This window comes from Loxodonta africana, chromosome 2 (genome assembly GCF_030014295.1).
Source record: "Loxodonta africana isolate mLoxAfr1 chromosome 2, mLoxAfr1.hap2, whole genome shotgun sequence".
In the NCBI taxonomy this organism is placed as follows: Eukaryota; Metazoa; Chordata; class Mammalia; order Proboscidea; family Elephantidae; genus Loxodonta; species Loxodonta africana.
Genome location: NC_087343.1, coordinates 131046415 through 131072831, shown reverse-complemented (window position 1 = coordinate 131072831; position 26417 = coordinate 131046415). Strand labels below are relative to the sequence as shown.

Genomic DNA, 26417 nt, shown 5'->3' with positions numbered 1-26417 from the left:
AGGAAGCTGCTTTGGCAGGGGGTCGACTCCCTAGAGTGTCTCTATAATTCTGTTCTTACCCTTTCAGCTGTATGTTTACCAAGAGTCAACTGTATTTACTGCCGATCCTCTGCCTGCCAGCTGTATGTTATTGTGATGCCATATTGCATTATGTCACTTAAATAAACATTATACAAACAAAAAAAAAAGAAAGCAATTCTATAAAGATTAAGTTGATTGCTTTGGAAAAACTCAGTGTAAGTAACCAAAAACAAAAAAACACAAATACACACACACACAGCTGTCTAAGTTGTTCAATTAGATGTGGCTGTATCTTTTTTTTTTGTATCAACTGTCAAAGACTGGGGAGAGGTAGGAAACAGTAAAAGCCCAGAAGGATTTTGCTCTCAGATTGCTTTGCAAGAGGCTCAGTTCTTAATGAATTTTAAAGAAAATGAAAGGCAATTGTAAATTGAAGATAATAAATTATATGCATAGCTTATGCAAGGATTAAAAAAAAATTCCAATCATACTTGAAGAAAATACTTTGGCCCCATGTCAATGTAACTATATGTGTTAAATTCAAATAAAATTTTATGGTTTCTTTTTTTTTCCTTAGTATTTCCTACCTTAATTAACTTTTTCAGATAACTGATAAATACGGATTATAACCGCTCTGAATACAAAGTCTTCTATTGTACTATGAAAAGGTCTCCCATTCATCCAAATTTCTAAGGGCTTAATTCAAAGGCAACCATGGCTATGAGTTTCTTGTGTGTCCTTCCGGAAATGTTCTATGCATTTCATGGTGTCATTCTTTAAAACACATATTTTACCCTTAGAATAGGGGCGGGGAGAAGAAGGATGGCAAATCCTTGCTTGTGCCTAAAGGGGAGAGAAGTAAAAAAGTTGTGACTACTGATCTCAGGTAGTTTTCAGTACCTTGCCACCATAGACCACTGTGCCACCTTCTTTCTTTGCTTCTTCCACCGCACCAAGGAACATGTTCACTGCCTGCTTTGTGTGGAGTGGCCCATAGAGAACATTAGCTGGAGAGAGAAAAGGAATGTTTCTCATTTTGCCCTACATAGTATCATTTCATTATCATAGCAGCTTTTCCACTGAACAGACCAGTCCCTTCAGATAACCTCTCAGTTTAGATCAGAGTCAGTGCCCTTCTTCTCTAACAGACCAGAGAGTATCTTAGGCTTTGTGCGACATCCATGGTCTCTGCCACAACTACTCAAATCTGCCATGGTAGCTCCAAAGCAGTCATAGACAGCATGTAGTAATGAATGAGCATGACTGTGTTCCACTAAACTTTACTTACAGGTGGTGGGCCAAATCTGTTTGCCACCCTGTTTAGAGGAATGGCTATCAATTAATCAGAGCATTATATTAAAAATATAGGATCAGTTTATTCATGACCAGTGTGTTCATTCTCAAGGAGCTTGACAGTCTCAGCACTTGGTGTACAACTAAAAGTGGAGAGAGTGATTTGCCCAGTGTTATGGCTGCCAGGAACTAGAGCCTTAAAGGTGACCACAAGGACAGAGGGAGAAGAAAGATTTAGGTAGGTGTCTGTGAAGAGGTAGCATTTTTGCAGAGTCAGTGGTGGGAAGAGCTGGCTAAGAAGCGTTCCCCCACAAGAGGGAGCAGCAGGACAGGGCCTAGAAGGCATAGAGCACTGACAGAAGGTCAAAGCCAGCACTTAGGGAGCAAGAGGCAAATGGTACACAAGGTGGGCAGAAGGCAGGCACAGGAGGAGGCGGAGGTCAGATCATGAAAGATTCTGAGCGTGCTGAGATGGGAATTGAAAGAAATATGGGTTTTAGTCTCAGACCAACAAGAGGTCATAGGTGTGTTTTAAGCAAAAGACTGAACTATCTAATTCCATCTTTAAACAGCACCCTGGTTACCATGGAAGGTAAAAGTGGAAGCAAAAAGAGTCAGTTAGAGGACTCTTGCAGCCTCTCATAGTGGTGGTTTAGGTGATCGTAATAGTGGGGAAGATAAAAAAACCAATCAAAATTCATCCCGTCTAAACAACAGGTTGTAGATAAGATGGCCTAGTTCCACCCACCAGCTCACATTAAGTGCTCAAGCTCCTATCCTAAAAGCATATGAAGTGTTACCCGCAACACCCAATTAAAATGAGAAACACTGATAACACCATCTGTCAAAAGGGAAAATCTTTGAAAACTGGACCAGATACTCACAGTCCCATGGGTTCCCGACACAGATCTGTGCGTAGGCCTTTTTAAGTTTATTTACAACTTCATCATGGATGCTTTCATGTAAAAACTAAGAAAAGAAATATTCAGGGGAATAGTAAAATAAATATACACATTTTTTAGCAACGTACAATTTTTCTCAACAGTTCTGATTAACAGTTCTTAATAGTTCTTGAAATCTCTGAAAACAAATAGAAGCATTTTTTTTAATTATACAATTTTAGTATTAACCGTCATGATGATAATTTCCTTTAAGTAGGTGTTAGAATAAAATTATAAGCCATATTTTTATCATGTTTCTAAGGACGTATTTGGCCAAGCTTCACAATCAACTATTCCTGGCTCTGTTCTAGAGCATTTGACTTAGTAATTATCAGGGACCCTTCCATAAGGTAACTGTATGAGTCACAATAAACAAATACCACAATGTTAGGCCTAGCTACCTCTGTTAGGTAACCACATGCACTTAGACTCTGGACAAGTAGGTCTCCGAAATACAGCCTTACACATGTGAGGATGACCCTTGGGCTCACGCTGGGTAGGATGGAAGCTCCATGTTATGTTCCCAGAAGTGGACATGAATATGTACCAAACCATCCAATCTCTGGGTTGGTCTCCAAGTGACAAATATATTGACATCATAAGAACTAATCATGGGGAAGTTCATACTACCAGAATTTTTATTTTCCTACACACTGCTAATTGTCCCTATGGAAATTAGATTGGGCAGTAACTAATAGTATCTGCTTATATTTCACATTAAATATAAAGCACGGGAGGCGGGGCCAAGATGGCTGACTAGGTAGACGCTACCTCGGATCCCTCTTGCAACAAAGACTCGGAAAAACAAGTGAATCGATCATATACATAACCATCTAGGAACCCTGAACAACAAACACAGATTTAGAGACGGAAAATGAACAAATACGGGGAAGCAACGATTGTTTTCAGAGCCTGGAGCCAGCGTCCCAGTCAGGTAACCCTTGGCACCCGATTTAGGGCAGAGCCCAGGGGAGCTGACGGTGCAAACAAGGGGCCCAGCCCTACCCCCTTGAGCTCACCTCGGGAGGGGGCCCAGCTGGTTCGCGCGGGCGGCGCGGCAACGCAGCCGGAGGGAGAAGTCCCCGGGAGGCAGTGACTGGTCTTGGAGGGGGGAGAGCAGCGTCTCAGCCGGGATTTTGACTGGGTGCTGTCACGGCTCAAGCACGGGGAGCTGCTCCACTCCCCTGAACTAACCCCGGGAGGGGGCCCAGCCGGTTCGCGGACGCAGCGCAGCGACGCGGCTGGCGGGACGAGAAGTCCCCGGGAGGCAGCGACTGATTTTGGAGCCGGGAGTAAAGCGTCCCAGCAGGGGAACCTTGACGCTAGGATTTGGACTGGCAACGGGTGGCTTCAGAGGGCCAGACCCCCGGGGACAATCTCCACACAGCCAGCACACATAGGCGACACGCCCCGCGGGAATCTCAGATATAATAGTCATTCCAAGCAAGACAAGCACCTCTGGCTATATTCTGAGGTGCTACTCTCCTATCTATCTGATCCCTCCCCCACCCTCCCCAGGCGCCTTCATTAACATCTGAATTGCCTGAGCCAGAGGGAGAACGGCTCCGGCTCCGCGTCGGCTTTGCTTCCCCTCCCCCTCTTTTTTTCTTCTGGTCTTTTCCTAACCCACTCTTTCGGCCTGAGAGAAGGAACCAAAAAAAAAAAAAAAAAAACGCAGAGACCAAAAATCCACCCCTAATTGGACTAAAAACACAGAACCAGCTACAGCCAAGCATATATGATCCAAATCTCAGACTTTCATCCTTACAGGGAACAAGGTGGCGGTTATAATCCAAAGGCAATTCTGATAGGGATCTGACTGCATTTTTCTTTAGCAGATTTTCTGGAAAAACTAGTTTCCCAGTGATGGCTCGGAGACAGCAGTCCATATCAAACCACATAAAGAAGCAGACCATGACAGCTTCTCCAACCCCCCAAACAAAAGAATCAAAATCTTTCCCAAATGAAGATACAATCCTGGAATTATCAGATACAGAATATAAAAAACTAATTTACAGAATGCTTCAAGACATCACAAACGAAATAAGGCAAACTGCAGAAAAAGCCAAGGAACACACTGATAAAACTGTTGAAGAACTCAAAAAGATTATTCAAGAACATAGTGGAAAAATTAATAAGTTGCAAGAAGCCATAGAAAGACAGCATGTAGAAATCCAAAAGATTAACAATAAAATCACAGAATTAGACAACACAATAGGAAGTCAGAGGAGCAGACTTGAGCAATTAGAATGCAGACTGGGACATCTGGAGGACCAGGGAATCAATACCAACATAGCTGAAAAAAAATCAGATAAAAGAATTAAAAAAAAAATGAAGAAACTCTAAGAATCATGTGGGACTCTATCAAGAAGGATAACTTGTGTGTGATTGGAGTCCCAGAACACGGAGGGAGGACAGAAAACACAGAGAAAATAGTTGAAGAACTCCTGACAGAAAACTTCCCTGACATCATGAAAGACGAAAGGATATCTATCCAAGATGCTCATCGAACCCCATTTAAGATTGATCCAAAAAGAAAAACACCAAGACATATTATCATCAAACTTGCCAAAACCAAAAATAAACAGAAAATTTTAAAAGCAGCCAGGGAGAAAAGAAAGATTTCCTTCAAGGGAGAATCAATAAGAATCAGTTCAGACTACTCAGCAGAAACCATGCAGGCAAGAAGGGAACGGGACGACATATACAGAGCACTGAAGGAGAAAAACTGCCAGCCAAGGATAATATATCCAGCAAAACTCTCTCTGAAATATGAAGGCGAAATTAAGATATTTACAGATAAACACCAGTTTAGAGAATTTACAAAAACCAAACCAAAGCTACAAGAAATACTAAAGGATATTGATTGGTCAGAAAACCAATAATATCAGATACCAGCAAAACACAAGGTCACAAAACAGAACATCCTGATATCAACTCAAATAGGGAAATCACAAAAACAAATTAAGATTAATTAAAAAAAAAAACTCATAACAGGGAATCAGGGAAGTCAATATCAAAAAGAGGGACTAAATACAGGAGGCATAGAACTGCCATATGGAGAGGGATACAAGGCGATACAGAACAATACAAGTTAGGTTTTTACTTAGAAAAATAGGGGTAAATAATAAGGTAACCACAAAGAGGTATAACAACTCCATAACTCAAGATAAAAGCCAAGAAAAACTTAACGACTCAACAAACATAAAGTCAAACACTATGAAAATGATGATCTCACGATTTACTAAGAAAAACGTCTCAGCACAAAAAAGTATGTGGAAAAATGAAATTGTCAACAACACACATAAAAAGGCATCAAAATGACAACACTAAACACTTATTTATCTATAATTACGCTGAATGTAAATGGACTAAATGCACCAATAAAGAGACAGAGAGTCTCGGACTGGATAAAGAAACACGATCCATCTATACGCTGCCTACAAGAGACACACCTTAGACTTAGAGACACAAACAAACTAAAACTCGAAGGATGGAAAAAAAATATATCAAGCAAACAATAAGCAAAAAAGAAGAGGAGTAGCAATATTAATGTCTGACAAACTAGACTTTACACTTAAATCCACCACAAAGGATAAAGAAGGACACTACATAATGATAAAAGGGACAATTGATCAGGAAGACATAACCATATTAAATATTTATGCACCCAATGACAGGGCTGCAAGATACATAAATCAAATTTTAACAGAACTGAAAAGTGAGATAGACACCTCCACAATTATAGTAGGAGACTTCAACACACCACTTTCAGAGAAGGACAGGACATCCAGTAAGAAGCTCAATAGAGACACGCAAGACCTAATTACGACAATCAACCAACTTGACCTCATTGACTTATACAGAACTCTCCACCCAACTGCTGCAAAGCATACTTTTTTTTCTAGCGCACATGGAACATTCTCTAGAATAGACCACATATTCGGTCATAAAACAAACCTTTGCAGAGTCCAAAATATCGAAATATTACAAAGCATCTTCTCAGACCACAAGGCAATAAAACTAGAAATCAATCACAGAAAAACTAGGGAAAAGAAATCAAATACTTGGAAACTGAACAATACCCTCCTGAAAAAAGACTGGGTTATAGAAGACATCAAGGAGGGAATAAGGAAATTCATAGAATGCAACGAGAATGAAAATACTTCCTATCAAAACCTCTGCGACACAGCAAAAGCAGTGCTCAGAGGCCAATTTATATCGATAAATGCACACATACAAAAAGAAGACAGAGCCAAAATCAGAGAACTGTCCCTACAACTTGAACAAATACAAAGTGAGCAACAAAAGAATCCATCAGGCACCAGAAGAAAACAAATAATAAAAATTAGAGCTGAACTAAATGAATTAGAGAACAGAAAAACAATAGAAAGAATTAACAAAGCCAAAAGCTGGTTCTTTGAAAAAATTAACAAAATTGATAAACCATTGGCTAGACTGACTAAAGAAATACAGGAAAGGAAACAAATAACCCGAATAAGAAACGAGAAGGACCACATCACAACAGAACCAACTGAAACTAAAAGAATCATATCAGATTATTACGAAAAATTGTACTCTGACAAATTTGCAAACCTGGAAGAAATGGATGAATTCCTGGAAAAACACTACCTACCTAAACTAACACATTCAGAAGTAGAACAACTAAATAGACCCATAACAAAAAAAGAGATTGAAACAGTAATCAAAAACTCCCAACAAAAAAAAGCCCTGGCCCGGACGGCTTCACTGCAGAGTCCTACCAAACATTCAGAGAAGAGTTAACACCACTACTACTGAAGGTATTTCAAAGCATAGAAAATGACGGAATACTACCCAACTCATTCTATGAAGCCACCATCTCCCTGATACCAAAACCAGGTAAAGACATTACAAAAAAAGAAAATTACAGACCTATATCCCTCATGAACATAGATGCAAAAATCCTCAACAAAATTCTAGCCAATAGAATCCAACAACATATCAAAAAAATAATTCACCACAATCAAGTGGGATTTATACCAGGTCTGCAAGGCTGGTTTAATATCAGAAAAACCATTAATGTAATCCATCACATAAATAAAACAAAAGACAAAAACCACATGATTTTATCAACTGATGCAGAAAAAGCATTTGACAAAGTCCAACAGCCATTTATGATAAAAACTCTCACCAAAATAGGAATTGAAGGAAAATTCCTCAACATAATAAAGGGCATCTATGCAAAGCCAACAGCCAATATCACTCTAAATGGAGAGAACCTGAAAGCATTTCCCTTGAGAACGGGAACCAGACAAGGATGCCCTTCATCACCGCTCTTATTCAACATCTTGCTAGAAGTCCTAGCCAGGGCAATTAGGCTAGACAAAGAAATAAAAGGCATCTGGATTGGCAAGGAGGAAGTAAAATTATCTCTATTTGCAGATGACATGATCTTATACACAGAAAACCCTAAGGAATCCTCCAGAAAACTACTGAAACTAATAGAAGAGTTTGGCAGAGTCTCAGGTTATAAAATAAACATACAAAAATCACTTGGATTCCTCTACATCAACAGAAAGAACACCGAAGAGGAAATAACCAAATCAATACCATTCACAGTAGCCCCCAGGAAGATAAAATACTTAGGAATAAATCTTACCAAGGATGTAAAAGACCTATACAAAGAAAACTACAAAGCTCTACTACAAGAAATCAAAAAGGACATACTTAAGTGGAAAAACATACCTTGCTCATAGATAGGAAGACTTAACATAGTAAAAATGTCTATTCTACCAAAAGCCATCTATACATATAACGCACTTCTGATCCAAATTCCAATGTCATTTTTTAAGGTGATAGACAAACAAATCACCAATTTCATATGGAAGGGAAAGAAGCCTCGGATAAGCAAAGCATTACTGAAAAAGAAGAAGAAAGTGGGAGGCCTCACTCTACCTGATTTCAGAAGCTATTATACAGCCACAGTAGTCAAAACAGCCTGGTACTGGTACAACAACAGGCACATAGACCAATGGAACAGAATTGAGAACCCAGATATAAATCCATCCATGTATGAGCAGCTGATGTTTGACAAAGGACCAGTGTCAGTTAATTGGGGAAAAGATAGTCTTTTTAACAAATGGTGCTGGCATAACTGGATATCCATTTGCAAAAAAATGAAACAGGACCCATACCTCACACCATGCACAAAAACTAACTCCAAGTGGATCAAAGACCTAAACATAAAGACTAAAACGATAAAGATCATGGAAGAAAAAATAGGGACAACCCTAGGAGCCCTAATACAAGGCATAAACAGAACACAAAACATTACCAAAAATGTCGAAGAGAAACCCGATAACTGGGAGCTCCTAAAAAGCAAACACCTATGCTCATCTAAAGACTTCACCAAAAGAGTAAAAAGACCACCTACAGACTGGGAAAGAATTTTCAGCTATGACATCTCAGACCAGCGCCTGATCTCTAAAATCTACATGATTCTGTCAAAACTCAACCACAAAAAGACAAACAACCCAATCAAGAAGTGGGCAAAGGATATGAACACACACTTCACTAAAGAAGATATTCAGGCAGCTAACAGATACATGAGAAAATGCTCTCGATCATTAGCCATTAGAGAAATGCAAATTAAAACTACGATGAGATTCCATCTCACTCCAACAAGGCTGGCATTAATCCAAAAAACACAAAATAATAAATGTTGGAGAGGCTGCGGAGAGATTGGAACTCTCATACACTGCTGGTGGGAATGTAAAATGGTACATCCACTTTGGAAATCTATCTGGCATTATCTTAAACAGTTAGAAATAGAACTACCATACAACCCAGAAATCCCACTCCTCGGAATATACCCTAGAGATACAAGAGCCTTCACACAAACAGATATATGCACACCCATGTTTATTGCAGCTCTGTTTACAATAGCAAAAAGCTGGAAGCAACCAAGGTGTCTATCAACGGATGAATGGGTAAATAAATTGTGGTATATTCACACAATGGAATACTACGCATCGATAAAGAACAGTGATGAATCTGTGAAACATTTCATAACATGGAGGAACCTGGAAGGCATTATGCTGAGCGAAATTAGTCAGAGGCAAAAGGACAAATATTGTATGAGACCACTATTATAAGATCTTAAGAAATAGTAAAAACTGAGAAGAACACATACTTTTCTGGTTACGAGGCGGGGAGGGAGGGAGGGTGGAAGAGGGTTTTTTATTGATTAATTAGTAGATAAGAACTGCTTTAGGTGAAGGGAAGGACAACACTCAATACATGGAAGGTCAGCTCAACTGGACTGGACCAAAAGCAAAGAAGTTTCCGGGATAAAATGAATGCTTCAAAGGTCAGCGGAACAAGGGCGGGGGTTTGGGGACCATGGTTTAAGGGGACTTCTAAGTCAATTGGCAAAATAATTCTATTATGAAAACATTCTGCATCCCACTTTGAAATGTGGCGTCTGGGGTCTTAAACGCTAACAAGTGGCCAACTAAGATGCATCAATTGGTCTCAACCCACCTGGAGCAAAGGAAAATGAAGAACACCAAGGTCACACAATAACTAAGAGCCCAAGAGACAGAAAGGGCCACATGAACCAGAGACCTACATCATCCTGAGACCAGAAGAACTAGTTGGTGCCCAGCCACAATCGATGACTGCCCTGACAGGGAGCACAACAGAGAACCCCTTAGGGAGCAGGAGACCAGTGGGATGCAGACCCCAAATTCTCACAAAAAGACCATACTTAATGGTCTGACTGAGACAAGAGGAATCCCGGCGGTCATGGTCCCCAAACCTTCTGTTGGCACAGGACAGGAACCATTCCCGAAGACAACTCATCAGACATGAAAGGGACTGGACAGTGGGTAGGAGAGAGATGCTGATGAAGAGTGAGCTAATTATATCAGGTGGACACTTGAGACTGTGTTGGCATCTCCTGTCTGGAAGGGGGATGGGAGGATAGAGAGAGTTGGAAGCTGGCAAAATTGTCACGAAAGGAGAGACTGGAAGGGCTGACTCATTAGGGGGAGAGCAAGCGGGAGTACGGAGTAAGATGTATGTAAACTTATATGTGACAGTCTGACTTGATTTGTGAACGTTCACTTGAAGCTCAATAAAAGTTAATAAAAAAAAATATATATATATATATAAAGCACGACTGTATATTTGCTCCAAGACACAAAGGAAAAATAAATGTTGGCTGAATAGGAAAATGCCAGGCTTTCACGTTATTTCATGTTTTACCATGTACTTAAGGCTATAATCCTTTGGAGTACCCCTATTTTCTTCAGGGAGCCCTGGAGGCGCAGTGATTAAAGTGCTCGGCTGCTAACCAAAAGGTCAGCAGTTGAAAGCCACCAGCCACTCCACCAGAGAAAGATGTGGCAGTCTGCTTCCATGAAGATTAAAGACTTGGAAACCCCATTGGGCGGTTATACTCTGTCCTACAGGGTCATTATGAGTCAGAACCAGCTGAACAGGAATGGATTTTTCTGTTTTCTTCTTAGCTTTAATGGAATAAATGTTTAAGGTGAACAAATTTAATAAATTTTAAGTTCTTTATGAATGTCATCTTAGATTTTTTGTGAACTGGGTAATATCAAAAGATTTTCATTTGCTGTAAAACAGAAAAAATAAAAATGAAATGGGAAAGGTAAAGACTGCATTATTCGTGTGTCTTTTATCTCATTCCAATTAATTTAGATTATGTCGACCTAATTCAAAAGGAATTTGTTCATACTCACTATTGGCAAGAGTCTAAACCTAAAGCCAAGTCCTCTGTAAATTAACTGTGAACTGTTTATTTTTTATTAAAGCCAAAAACCAAACCCACTGCTATCAAGCAGATTCTGATTCATAGTGACCCTACAGGTCAGAGTAGAACTTCCCCATAGGCTTTCCAAGGCTGTAAATCTTTACGGAGGCAGACTGCCACATCTTTCTCTCATGGAGCAGCTGGTGGGTTCACACCACTGATCTTTCAGTTAGCAGCCAAGCATTTAACCACTGCACCAACTTCAGTAATAAAAAACAACAAATACAGGCAAATTCTGTACCTAGTCAAAACTATCTTGGTTGTAGTATACACAATTTTTCCATACTATAAAAGAGTCGTGAAAATCAAGAATGTACTCTATACAAAACTGAAATCGAGCTCAAACCTAAGGGTGGAGATTAAACTTCCCAAAACCCTGCACACAAAATCCCCTTATATACCCTTAAAGTTAATTTGTCCTGTAGACAGATAAGGAGTCCTAGCGGCACAGTGGTTAAGCACTTGGTTGCTAACCAAAATGTTGGCAGTTCGAACCTTCCAGCTGCTGCGCTGGAGAAAGTAATGATTTACAGCCTTAAAAACCTCATGGGGGCAGTTTTACTCTGTCTGGTAGGGATGCTTTGAGTCAGAATCTACTCGACGGCAATGGGTTATGAGTAGATAGACAGGTATACTATACAGATTATATATTTATAAAGAGCACACACACCAACAGAGTCAATTTGCTTTTCAATAAACCATGTTACATCAAGTTAAATCTTAAGACTTAACAGGTCAAAAATTAAAATCTTTAAAATATTTTTATAAGAAGGCCTAGGCTGTCTACCTTTTAGCTAATCATTTTTTTAATTTTTTAAATCTTTAGTGTGTTTTATTCTCTACATGACTTTGGACTTTGTCCATATCGTTCCAGGAATAGGAATGAAAACAGGTCTCATCTTCCAGTCCAACTCCAATCACTTAGCAGTAAGAGCACTTTCAGCATGGGTGAGAAAGGCGAGTAGGCAGAGTCCCTGGCTGATGAGCACAGAATACCAGGGCCACATTTGCCAACCACATCTAGGGAACACATTTTCTAGCAGTGCTTCTATAACACCTCCCTACTAGCAGAATTCATTAAAAAGTGGTGTTTAAACCACTTTGGAAATCGATTTGGTGCTTTCTTAAAAAGCTGGAAATACTACTACCATACAATCCAGCAATCCCACTCCTTGGAATATATCCTAGAGAAATAAGAGCTCTCACACGAACAGATATATGCACACTCATGTTCACTGCAGCACTGTTTACAATAGCAAAAAGATGGAAGCCACCAAGGTGCCCATCAATGGATGAATGCATAAATAAATGATGGTATATTCACACAATGGAATACTACGCATCGATAAACAACAACGATGAATCTGTGAAACATATCGTAATATGGAGGAATCTGGAAGGCATTATGCTGAGTGAAATTAGTCAGTTGCAAAAGGACAAATATTGTATGAAGCCACTATTATAAGAACTCCAGAAACAGTTTAAACAGAGAAGAAAATATTCTTTGATGGTTACAAGAGTAGGGAGGGAGAGAGAGGGGTTCTCACTAATTAGATAGTAGATAAGAACTATTTTAGGTGAAGGGAAAGACAACACACAATATAGGAGAGGTCAGCACAACTGGACTAAACCAAAAGCAAAGAAGTTTCCTGAATAAACAATGCTTCGAAGGCCAGCATAGCAGGTGAGGGGGTTTGAAGACCATGGTTTCAGGGGGCATCTAGGTCAATTGGCATAATGAAATCTATTAAGAAAACATTCTGCATCCCACTTTGGTGAGTCATGTCTGAGGTCTTAAATGCTAGCAAGTGGCCATCTAAGATGTATCAATTGGTCTCAACCCACCTGGACCAAAGGAGAATGAAGAACACCAAAGATACAAGGTAATTATGAGCCCAAGAGACAGAAAGGGCCACATAAACCAGACACTACATCAGCCTGAGATGAGAAGAACTAGATGGTGCCCAGCTACAACCAATGACTACCCTGACAGGGAATACAACAGAGAACCCTGAGGGAGCAGGACCGCAATGGGATGCAGACCTCAAATTCTCATAAAAAGACTAGACTTAATGGTCTGACTAAGACTAGAAGGACCTCAGAGGTTATGGTCCCCAGGCCTCTGTTAGCCCAGGAGAGGAACCATTCCCAAAGCCAACTCTTCAGACAAGGATTGGACTGGACTATGGGATAGAAAATGATACTGGTAAAGAATGAGCTTCTTGGATCAAGTAGACACTTAAGACTACGTTGGCATCTCCTGTCAGGAGGGGAGATGAGAGGGCAGAGGGGGTCAGAAGCTGGTGGAGTGGACACGAAAAGAGAGAGTGGAGAGAAGGAGTGTGCTGTCTCATTAGGGGGAGAGCAACTAGAGTATATAGCAAGGTGTATATAAATTTTTGTATGAGAGACTTGATTTGTAAACTTTCACTTAAAGCACAATAAAAATTAAAAAAAAAAATTGGCATTTAAAGAGCACGACAAGCTCATTTGCCTATGCAGACACACTCACCAGTCGCCTCGCAGTTGTACACCTCTGGCCAGCTGTCCCCACGGCTGCAAAGAGAGCTGATGGAACGACTAAGCTGAGGTCTGCATCCTCAAAAGCTTAGAGAAGCACAAACACACACCATCAATGTGGCAAAGCAGGCAAAGTATTTGCTAGCTAGTATAAAACGATACCTTTAGAAAGTGTAGTAAATGAATACCCAAACTATTCCTTGAAAAAATAAGCATGTTCACATTACAGAGACACATATATTCATTAGGGGAAAAGGTCAACTTTCCTTCCAGGGAGTATTTTATGAGAATAGAGAATACAACAATGAGCTCTATGGTCTTTACTCAAGTACAGATGTACACTGGGGCTCTCGCTCCTAGGACTTCTTCATTTTTATCTCTCCCAGTTTCTGACGCTGATTAAGCCGCCTCTGTATCCATATCAGGGAATCTTCTCTAAGACCATCATCTTCTTCGTCAGCTTTATCTGCCTCTTAACCCCATGGTCTGTTTTGATGCCGTCGAGCCAATTCCCACTCATAGTAACCCTACAGGACAGAGTAGAACTGCCCATAGGGTTTCCAAGGATGCCAGTTTCACTAGGCCCACAGCCAATTAGGGAGAGCAATGTAACCCTTCTGATTAACACCACTGTCAGAACACATTCTCTAGCAATATCTACAACCTCACTGTCATCAGTAGATTGCCCTAAATGCCCTTACCACCCTACAGCCTTCCAGATCTCTGAAACACCTCAAGCTCTCTACTCCTGCTCCAGATGACCTCACTTCATGGAAAATCTCTACGTGATCACACACAAGGACCCCTTTGTGCTTCCTCTACTTCTCTGAAGAGATCAGTGTAACACCACTTCCTAATTCCTCTTTATTTGTGTCTATTCCTTCCTCCTCTTCTGCCCTCAGAAGAAAAATTCAGTGTAGTATTTACAATGTCAGTCCTTCCATTTATACTACTTGTAATTCTTTCCCTCTTTTATGCCTTCTGGAAGTTTACATCCATAATTCCCTCTTATGTTTTCAATTCTTCCCGTCTCCGACTCTAACAGTGTTCTCAGACTAGCATGATAGTGAAGAAGGTGGTCTGGGGGATCAAAAAGACCAGAGTTCTTATCCAGCTCCACCCCTTTTTAATTGTGTTATTTTAACTTTGTATGCCTCAGTTTCCTTATTCGTAAAATGGGGTGATAATGCCTAGGTACTAACGCCTGGTAGTAAGGAGTTAAGGAAAGGGCTGTGGTCTGGAGTCTGACTGGTGGACACAAATGCCTGCTCTGCCACTTGCTAGGCTGTCATCTCAGGTACATCCTCTCTTTAAGCCTCAGAGTCTTACAATCAAATGAGGTTCATAATGATATCCACCTCATGAGACTACTGTGAGGATTAAGTAAAACAAAAAAATAAATAGCTTAGTACCAAAACCAAAGTTTTGCCAAGTCTATTGCAACTCCTAGCAACCCCATAGGTTTCCAAGGCTGTAATCTTTACAGAAGCAGACTGCCACATCTTCCTCTCATGGAACGGCTGGTAGGTTCAAACTGCTGACCTTTAGGTTAGCAGCTGAGTGCTTAACTGCTGTGCCATCAGGACTCCTCCAGCTTAGCACAGTCCCTGGCAAATTCCTAGTGCTCACAAAACATTACCTGTATTTTTAAATGAACTCTAACTAGATGAGAAGCTCATCTAGAACAAACCTTTCACCATATATTTTTAAACCCCTTAGTGCCCACAATACATATGGGCATTTAAAGATATGCTTCTATTAAGTCTCAACAATCTGATCTTCATTCCATTATCCAGAAGTTAAGCTGATAGACTATTTTCTTTTGTGTCAAACTCAAATAATTAAAAAATAGAATTAAGTAATCTTGAAACCTATAGATAAGTGATTTTTTTAATGCCTTAAGGAAGTTTTCCTTCCCAATATAAAAGCAATCAAGATTCCAATAGACATAAATTAATGTTTTTGAATCTCAAGGATTTAGCAAGTCACATAACAGTTGCTTATTCTAGAGAAGCATGTGGCCAGTTTTTAGAAACAAAGAAGGAAACCAACAAAGAAACAATGCCACACCACAATGGAGGCCCCATTTGCAAGGCTCTAGACCCAAGGTGGAACCCTGGTGGTGTAGTGGTTTAGAGCTTGGCTGCTAACCAAAAAAGGTCGGCAGTTCAAATCCACCAGCCACTCCTTGGAAACTCTATGGGGCAGTCCTACTCTGTCCTACAGAGTCGCTATGAGTCAGAATTGACTCAACAGCAACGGGTTAAGACCCAAGATGATATGTGCCAAACGTGTTCCTTTCCCAGTTAACTGTGCCTTCCAACCAAGCTGTGTCCTCTCTCCCAGGTAAAACTCCGAGACAGGAATTAAGTCACAGGCACACACAACATAGAAAGTCTTACTGACTAAAGGGGTGAGTTCCTTAACAAGTTCTATATGTTCGTGATGGCTATTAGGGCATTTTGAACAGAAAACAAAGCAAATAAAGGGCAGCCTTACCAATTATGGCATTGTTTCCTCCAAGTTCTAACAAACTTCTCCCTTTAAAAAATACAAACATAAATTAATGCCTACCACAGTATTTTATGAAGCTCTGGTGGCACAGTGGTTAAGAGCTCACCTGCTAACCAAAAGGTCAGCAGTTCGAACCCACCAGCCACTCTTTAGAAATCCTATGCGGCAGTTCTACTGTCTTGTAGGGTCACCATGAGTCAGAATCGACTCACTGGCAATGGGTTTGGGGTTTTTTTTGCAGTATTTTACGTTCATTGCTAGATGGCCTGAGAATATAACCAAATAAAAAACAAACCCACTGCCGTCAAGTCAATTCCCACGCATAGCAACCCTACAGGACAGGGCAAAGCTGCCCCATGGGGTTTCCAAGGCTTCATCTTTATGGAAGCAGACAACCCATGGAGTGGCTGGTGGGTTCAAACCACCCGCATTTTGGTTTGCAGCCGAATGCTTGAACCACAGCGTCATCAGGCTCCTCCTCAGAATACAGCCTATCCCAAATATTTTTTTCATTTTACTTTACAATTTAAAAAGTAGCATGATCAACTGGACTGCACCAAAAGCAAAGAAGTTTCCGGGATAAAATGAATGCTTCAAAGGTCAGCAGAGCAAGGGCGGGGGTTTGGGGACCATGGTTTAAGGGGACTTCTAAGTCAATTGGCAAAATAATTCTATTATGAAAACATTCTGCATCCCACTTTGAAATGTGGCGTCTGGGGTCTTAAATGCTAACAAGTGGCCAACTAAGATGCATCAATTGGTCTCAACCCACCTGGAGCAAAGGAAAATGAAGAACACCAAGGTCACACAATAACTAAGAGCCCAAGAGACAGAAAGGGCCACATGAACCAAAGACCTACATCATCCTGAGACCAGAAGAACTAGTTGGTGCCCGGCCACAATCGATGACTGCCCTGACAGGGAGCACAACAGAGAACCCCTTAGGGAGCAGGAGACCAGTGGGATGCAGACCCCAAATTCTCACAAAAAGACCATACTTAATGGTCTGACTGAGACAAGAGGAATCCCGGCGGTCATGGTCCCCAAACCTTCTGTTGGCACAGGACAGGAACCATTCCCGAAGACAAGTCATCAGACATGAAAGGGACTGGACAGTGGGTAGGAGAGAGATGCTGATGAAGAGTAAGCTAATTATATCAGGTGGACACTTGAGACTGTGTTGGCATCTCCTGTCTGGAAGGGGGATGGGAGGATAGAGAGAGTTGGAAGCTGGCAAAATTGTCACGAAAGGAGAGACTGGAAGGGCTGACTCATTAGGGGGAGAGCAAGCGGGAGTATGGAGTAAGGTGTATATAAACTTATATGTGACAGTCTGACTTGATTTGTAAACATTCACTTGAAGCTCAATAAAAGTTAATAAAAAAAAAAAAGTAGCATGAGTAGTCCATCAACATTAAATTTCCTAGTTTTAAAGAATGGCCTTATTCTTAGGTAATAAACTCCAAAATGTTTGGTGGTAAATGGCACCATGTCTCCAATTTATTCTGAATGGTTCAAAACTAATATGCACTCGTAGGGTGTGTGTGTATGTGTGTATTACTGAAACGAGAGAAAAAAACGATAAAGCAAATGGAGCAAAACGCAAACAATTGGTGAATCTTGGTAAAGAGTATACAGGAATTCCTAATGTCATTCTTCTAACTTTAAGTTTGAATTTATATCCAAATAAACAGTTGCAAAGAATTATTGTGCTCATTGTAGAAAATTAAAAAATAATAATTAAAGCCAAAAGCATCAACCCAGTGTGCCATCGAGTCGATTCTGGCTCACAAAAGAATCAAGCAGGAAAAAAATGTATGGCCCATATTATGGCCCATAATGCCACCATAAAGTCCCTGTTCACATTTGGTCTAGTACCTTCCAGTGTTTTCCCTGTACATTTATGTTTAGTTGAGATCGTACCATCCAATTAATTTTGCTTTTTTTTTTCCTGATTAATATCTCACACCATTTTCCTAAGATATTCAAAGCTGTTAAAAAAAATGCACTGCTATTATTTGGTGCTGATGATGTAGCAAATTCTGTTTAGCTATTCCTCTACTGCTAAATACACTGACTGCTGATTAGCTACCAGGTCAGGGTCAAAGGGTATGATTAGGGCTCTTGATATGTATTGCCAGCCTTCATTCCACAAAAGTCATACAGCAGGCTGTCGTGTCATTCTTACCTTCTCTCCCCAGCATAGAAGATTTGAGATTCCCCCTTAAATGTACTTTAAAATCATCTTCAATATAATAACTTTTACATATTTGTGCTATCAGGAGAGCACATGATGACAGGAGAGTATGTTCTCATTTCCACCACTCTGAAACAGTAAATATCCTACTGGAATATTAACAAAGGGAAGGTGGTTGTGTTACGACAGAAAGCCATCAAGTGCTACATCAGCTCTCGTCACTGCTGCAATAGCTGATTTAATGAAAGCTTTCTCAGTATATACAGCATTATGTGAAGATGAAAAAGAAACAAGATTCTATGCTTAACATCAGTTCCTCCTGCCTGGTTGCAAGTGAGATTTGGCAAAAGAGAAGGGACCTTTATTTTTCACATCCTTCCGATTACCCATCAGTGGCTTTCTAACTTGACTCCTAACCACCAATCCCCTACAAAAAAAGCACCTATAACTCAAGATAGGCAGGTATATTTTTAAAATCTATAATCCTACCTATGGTACAAACTATATTTACAATCTATTGCTTGACTAAGAAGGGACGGGAAAAGGACGAGAGATGGAACGTGCTAATGTAAGAAATAGAACACCATGTTGACCATCTCTTCATGTGATTACTGGCTGTTTGTATATCTTCTTTGGAAAAGTGTTCTATTCAAGTCCTTTACCTATGTTTTAGTTGAGTTGTCTTTTTATTGTTACATTTAAAAGTTCTTTATATATTCTCGATATGAGAGCTTTGCAAATATTTTCTCCCGTTCTGTAGGTTTCTTTTTTACTTTTTTTATGGTGTCATTTGAAACACAAATGTTTTTAATTTTGATGAAGTCCAATTTATCATATTTTTAATGCTTTTTGTTTCTTAGAAACCATTACCTAACCTGTGGTCACAAAGATTTACTCCTACGTATTCTTCTAAGAGTTTTATATTAATTATAGTTTTAACACTTCCATTTAGGTCTTGATCCATTTGGACTTAATTTTTATGTATGGTGTGAGGTAGAGGTCCAACTTCATGCTTATGTATGCAGCTATCTAGTTTTCCCAGCACCACTTGTGGAAAAGACATTTCTTTCCCTATTGAAAGGTCTTGGCATCCTTGTCAAAAATCAACTGGCCATAGATGTAAGCGTTTCTTTCTGGACTCAAAATTCTATCCCACTGGTTTATATGCCTATTCTTATGCCAGTACAGTCTTGATAACTGTAGTTTTATACCAAGTTTTAAAATTCAGGAAGTCTAAGTTCTCCAACTTTGTTCCTTCTCAAGATTATTTTGACTATTCTGTTGTTAGGTGCCATCAAGTCAGTTCCAATGCATGGCAACCCTATGTACAACAAAATGAAACACTGCCTGGTCCTGCCCCATCCTCATAATTGCTGCTATGCTTGAGCCCATCATTGCTGCCACTGTGTCAATACATCTCGTTGAGGGTCTTCCTCTCTTTTGTTGAACCTCTGCTTTACCAAGCATGATGTCCTTCTCTAGGGACTGGTCCCCCCCCGATAACACCCTCAAAATACCTGAGCCAAAGTCTCACTATTCTGAGTTCCTTGCAATTTCATATGAATTTTAGAATCTGCTTGTTAATTTCTGCAAAAAGGCAGCCGGGATTTTGGCAGGGTTTGCACTGAATCTATAGATTATTTGTGGGAGTACTGATATCTAAATCTTCAAAAAAAAAATGAAAATAGGATATCTTTCAATTAAGCCTTCCTCTAATTTATTTCAGTGGTGTTTTCTATAGTCTCTATGTGTAAGACTTGTACTTCTTTTGTCAAATTTACTCCTAAGTATTTTATTATTGTTGATGCTATTGTAAATGGGATTGTTTTCTGAATTTCATTTTCAGGTTGTTCATTGTTAGCATAGAGAAATACAACTAACTTTTATATCTTGATCTTGTATCCTACAATCTTTCTGTCCTCGTTTATTAGCTCTAACCGCTTCTTGTAAGCTTGCCTTTTAAAAGCAAAGACTACATAGCAAAACAACTTAAAGATGAACTAGTCAAGTCGCATCTTATCCTATGGACAGAGTCTAAATTCAGCATTTAAAAAAAAGAAAAAACCTATTGCCGTAGAGTCAATTCCAACTCATAGCAACCTGTAGGAGAGAGTAGAGCTGCCCCATAGGATTTCCAGGACTGTCATCTCTAAGGAGGTAGACTGTCACATCTTCCTCCTACAGAGCTGCTGGTGGGTTCGACCCGCCAACCTTTCTGTCAGCAGCCAGTCAATATTATCCTTGAAGATTCTTAAACAAGCTGTAAAGCAGGGCATACAAAGCTATGTCCATACAACCCTTCTGTCATATAAACTGAAATATAAATGAGATAAGAACAGATTTAAGTCTTCTATTTCACACTTACTCTAGGTCCTATACTCACTGCTCCTGTTTAAGCTGTGCTTTTTCCTTTTTTAATTTGCCAACAGGTCTGGTTAAATTCGATAAATATATTGGATAAGATTCTACTATGGTCATTTGGAGGGAAAATGATATCCTTTTCCAAATTATGCTGTTAAAATTTGGAAGTTCCCTGATATTAACCCACTAATAACTGTCCCCATTTCTTTTAACTGGACATTCAGAACATGGTTGGTGTCTCCATGGAAAGGGTCTAGAAAAAAACCCAACTTTTAGATTCTACATTCATACTTATGAGGGAATTAAAAGGTTCATTAGAAAGCCAACACTTACCAAACCTCTCCTGTACCATAAGGGCCACTTGTTTTCCCACCTGAGTGCTCCCAGTGAAGGACAGCAGGTTCACCCGCTCATCTTTGGCCATTGCTGTGCTGCAGGGGAAAAGGCAGAGTCACCAAGCAGGTAAACCCAGCAAGGGCAGCACCTAGTGGTACCCAGCAGGAAAACACTGACATGCCCCTTAAACAGTCAGTCAGTCAAAGCTACAAGGGGAGCAAAGGAAACTCTTCATAAAAACCATACTGCTCAAAAGCACAGCCATACTACATAATAGGGTAACCTCAGTATTAGCCAGAAGGAAGTTAAGGAAGAACGTTGTTCCTGTACTGAGTGGGTGACTGACAGTATGAACTTAGCATTTCCTGTATTTCTATGTAGCATGAGTGTTTCAGTTATTTTGCAGACTCTTAATCTAATGAATAATTCCTTTAAGAATGGCTGTAGGGAACATCCTATGGTATCCCTCATAGTAGTAGGCTTATAAAGGCTGTGCTAGGATTTCTAGTTGCTTTTTTTTCTAAGGAATGTTCGACAGCCACTACTGGGTTGAACCTCTTTGCTTAGAGTTCAATACTTCAAAGGGCTCAGTGTGAACCCAGCAGTGCAGTCACAGCACTGATCTAGTGCAGGGCTAGAACAGCTTGACGAAATGACCCAGGTAGACTTCCCCAGGCTACGCCCAGCAAAGATGAGCATGGATACTGTTACCTACTGCACTCCTGTGTACCACTACTATAGAGATTTGAGCTATTCCAAGTCTAACACAAAGGACTGGATGTCCAGAGTGTAAGAAGAGAGCAGGTTCAAAGTAAAGAACACTTAATGTTTCAAAGGACATTTAGATAATACTTCACTGTACACTGTTTAAATAGGAGTTGTATTTTCCAATATTTTCTCATTTATATGAAAAAAAGGAGTTACTTATCATTGCACCTTTCTGAGCTGGCCCAGTAAGTGCAGAAAAATGGTGAAACTGTTGAAGGAAGACTAAGATTTTAACCACCCCCATATGAGTTAAAAGATTCAACTCCTATGATAAGCTGGTAAAAGCAGCCTCAGTTTTCATCATGGTTCAGCGAATTACAGTCAGCTCCAGTTTAAAGAGAGGCTGTGTTCCCAGGGTTCCAATTTCTAGTCAGCTGAAGAACTCAGTCGATAGGCAAGGTTCTCAGGAGGGAGTGAGAAACCAGACTATAACTTCACAGCTTTGGTTTGAAAGGAAATACTTTTATAAATCAAGTATCAGGAAGTTATGGACCTCCCGTCATTACAGCAGTGTATAATTTCAGGATATAAACACCTTACACATAGTATCTCTAGGCAATTAAAAAGACAATGCCTGCTCATCCTCCAGTAGAGGTTATATGCATTAATACAGCAAGAACCCAATTAGGTCCATAATAATAATCCTTCTAAAGAAATATTCTCATCTCCTTAGCTGTATTGGGTTTCATTATTCTAGTAAAGATGATTCTAGTTAATCAACCTGAGGTCCTTCAACCGAAAGATACTTTAGACCTATTAACCTACCCAATGTCTGCTCCACCACAAGTCAGGGAACAAATTGCACCAGGCAGTTTGTTGTCCTCCAGAACTTTGGCTATTATCCTAGAAAGAAAAAAAGCAATTACTAAATAAGGTAACTACGGCATCTCTTAAGAAGTTTTTGAAAAATTAGGAATAAATTTCAATAGTCTGACTTTTCTTTTCAACTCTCTTCCCCATCCCTCAAACATTCCAACCTGGGTTTCTCCTCACCCACAGAAATCTGTTTTCCTAAAAGTAGCTTAAGAAGGCAAAAAAAAAAAAAAAACATATAAAATAGATAAAGGACACACAGCATTTCTCAGGCAGTTCAAATAATCATTGTTTTCAAATATTTTCTGCCAAACTAAAAACATGAAGATTGATCACAAGGCTTTTCTTCTCACCCATCAGAGATCTATTAAAATGATGATAAAGGAATAAAACCTAGAAAAATGAAGAAAATAAAAGGTCTTCCCCATCCACGAACATGAGGTTTTAACACCTCTCTGCAAGGCACAGCTTAGCCAAAAGAGTGGTTAAGGATGAAGCAGGGAGCAGGTCCCCACAACTTAGAGTAGATGCTAAGGAGATACAGGACAGAAAGCTGGGCCTGTCATGCAGAGCTCTGAGATGCTCAGAACACATGTCCATTGGCTTCGCACCAAACCATCTTAGTCAAGAAATACCAGCACTCTATGGGCTAAGGGAACACCTGGTGGCATAATGGTTAAGTGCTACGGCTGCTAACCAAGAGGTCGGCTGTTCGAATCTGCCAGGCGCTCCTTGCAAACTCTATCAGGCAGTTCTACTCTGTCCTATAGGGTCGCTATGAGTCGGAATCGACTCGACAGCAGTGGGTTTTGGTTTTTGGTTGGGGTTACAGGCTAAGGCACTAAGGACAAGCAAAGCTTTTCTTAACCAGTCTCCTCCTAGAACTTATGTTGGTACTGTCAAAATGAATGCCAGCTCCTTAAATCAAACTTGGAGTTGTAAAAAAAAAAAAAAATGGCTCAGGTAATTCTGATTTCTCTGAAGCAAGGTTCTTCTGTTCACTTTGAGCTTCCAAAGAAGCATTTACCTAAACAGCGCAAAATTCCTTTTCATTAATCATCCCAACTTGCTGGCTACTTTCTAATATGTTTAATTTTCATTTTAAAAGATCCAATTCTCAAATGCATTTTTCTATAGAAATGATACCACTGTCAAGCCTAAGTAAGGTATGACAACACATATAATCTCATTACAGCCTATATTTAAAGCACCCTAATTATCCCCCCAAAAATATCCATTATAGTGGCTTTCTTTTCCCCTCCAATCCAATTAAGCATTACAGACTGCATTTGTCGTGTCCGAAACCAGGTTTCATCAGGTTGTACAATTATTTCCAGGGACTCCAGGTATATATACTAAATATAACTCAAAGGAAGCAGTTCAGTTTTGCAGAAGAAAAAAAAAAAGGGGTAGGAATGGGAAATTAAGGAGGTGTCTCAGGCATTGGTTCTGAACCAGTTTAGAAATGTTCAACCCCACTCTTCTTACAGAGCTGGTCTTTGTTCCATGTCTGATTTCTTCTACATGAATAATTCTCATTCTTATGTTCAGATGCAACAATCTAGCATTCATTGTCATGATAAAAATAGAAAAGGACAGGCGTTGATTTTTCACAGCAATTAGCCCTGTGTCTGTTTTCTGATTTCTCCAGCACATCCAGGCAAAGCAGGCATATGGAAGTGAGTGCCTGGTGCATTTAACAGGAGACAGTCATTTTGGCAATAAGGACACTGTATTTCAGAGTTTTTTTTTAGATTTAAGCATTCCTCAAATGTAAGAAACATCTTTTGCCAAGAAAATCAAACTTTATGTGTTTAAAACACCAGCAACTTTATCAGGTGTTCCTGTCTTTTCTGATGCTTGCCATTTGAGGGACCATTTTTCAACACCATCTATTTTTATTTTACCGAAAGGCCCTGATACGATCAATTATGATAAAGTCTGTTGCTGTTAGTTGCCATCAAGTGGGCTGCAAACTCATGGTGACCCTATGTAAAGTAGAACAAAACGTTGCTTGGTCCTGTGCAATGTTCGTGATCATTGGTATATTTGAGTCCATTGTTGTAGCCACTGTGTGTTTTTTTAAATTGTGTTTTAAGTGAAAATTTATAGCTGAAGTTAGTTTCTCATACAAAAATTTATATGCACATTGCTATACAAGTATACTGTACACTCTTTAGGAGCAGGGACTTTGCTTTGCACATAGGGGGTACAAGGGTTAGAAAAACCTTTTCCCCCAATGCATGAGAATCTGACCTTGGGTTAAACCCTCTAGCTCTGTCCCCCAGGTAATCTGATACATGTCTGAGTGTCAACAATGTTAGACGACATAGCTTATTGTAAAAAGGATGCCTAATTGGTCTACCATGAACTACAAATACCCAGTGGGGATGCCACACTTTGGGTTTCCCTGAGTGTGGTGACTCTTATTACTACATCTCCCTTGTAGGCACCTGAAAGCTAAGCCTATTCAACTGTTACGATTTTCATTCCTGTTGAGCAGTAGGGCTTTCAAGCCAGGCCAGTCCCCAAACTGACCAACATAGACCTCATCTCCTTGTACCTGACACCTCTTACACCTTCTTGAACTACTACAAGGACATCCATTCAAGAGGAATACCTGATGCTAGCCTACTGGCAAGCCATGTTCCTGCCCTAAAGCCTTCTGAATAGATGGGTACCATGTGTGGCCTGTAGTCATCACATGTAATTGAATTCAAGATTCCTCCTCCATCTCCCCATCACCCTGCCAAGGGCACTGCAGGGCCCTTGGTTCATTCTAGCAAAATTGGGCATCACATGAACTATTTTACTTTTTAAAGTCTTCTATTATAAAACCAGATGTTTTCAATTATCTGAAAAATATCAGCCAGCAAATATTCAACTCCTATATTAATATTTCAAATTCTTTAAAATATTTAAAGAGAAAAAAACTTAAAGCAATAACTTAGAACATTTAAGACGTATACCCCAAATTAACAATATTTTAACCAGCTGCTTAATGTTAAGTTACAAATCAGGTCACTATGCCCATGTGAACTGTTCTGTTCATTTTTTTTAATGGTTTATTCTTTTTAATTGCCTGAGGAATCATTCATCATTTCTATGTGTTTTGTATATCATAGTTCTACTTAATATTTAATTTGAAAACTACTGCCTTGGAGGTTTCTCAATATCACATAGTCTTTCCAAGTAAACTCTACCATACGGTACCCTCTCTTAGCCAATTTCTCAATTCTTAAGCCTTTGTTCCAAGATGATCTTCTAAGATTGAGGGCTCTCTTATATAAAAGTCCACCGTAAGTTCTTCACCAACAAGTCTCAAACCAGAGAATGCAGACCATACAGCCTGTGGAAACATCAAGGGTGCATCATAACCCTACATAGGAGGGTACCCTCTTCTATTCATTGGCTAAGTTCCGGAACGATAAATTAGTAACACTGATTTTATGACCTAACCAGAGCTACAGAGTCCTTGAAAATGAATAAATAACAATTTTTCTAACCACAAGATGCAATCTATTTTAAATAATGTTAGAAGAATCAGTGGATTAGTATGATAATAACCAGGCCTTTCTGTTTTGCTAATGGTCTATATATTAAACAAAAGCAGTGAATATGTTAGCTGGGTAGAAATCTACCCTTGACACCATTAATGTGTTGAACCGTTATAAAACATAGCCCCGAAAATTTCAAGGATATTTCTTCTCTACTGGGGATGTCTTTATTTTGCAAGTGACAGAGTAAGAAGGATCTTCTGCAAAAAAATGTCTGTAAGAGTTCAAGTTCAACAGTTATGTCAATATCTGGCATGTTTCTAAAGAGTTAAATT

The 26417-nt window shown here is 39.7% G+C and overlaps 1 protein-coding gene across 4 annotated transcripts in view; it reads right to left on the bottom strand.

Moving 5' to 3' along the window:
* The window catches only part of ALDH7A1 (aldehyde dehydrogenase 7 family member A1), a 56719-nt gene that overhangs the window by 12919 nt on the left and 17383 nt on the right, over positions 1 to 26417 (bottom strand). For 3 of the 4 annotated variants that reach the window (XM_064275738.1, XM_064275752.1, XM_003404468.4), the window contains 6 exons: positions 22538 to 22615; positions 21002 to 21099; positions 16096 to 16137; positions 13589 to 13683; positions 2199 to 2283; positions 922 to 1028 (listed from right to left, as the gene is read on the bottom strand). In XM_064275738.1, the coding sequence (XP_064131808.1) occupies positions 922 to 1028; positions 2199 to 2283; positions 13589 to 13683; positions 16096 to 16137; positions 21002 to 21099; positions 22538 to 22615 (505 nt within the window). The remainder of the gene's footprint in view (positions 1 to 921; positions 1029 to 2198; positions 2284 to 13588; positions 13684 to 16095; positions 16138 to 21001; positions 21100 to 22537; positions 22616 to 26417) is intronic. The other variant, XM_064275743.1, reaches the window with a different exon arrangement.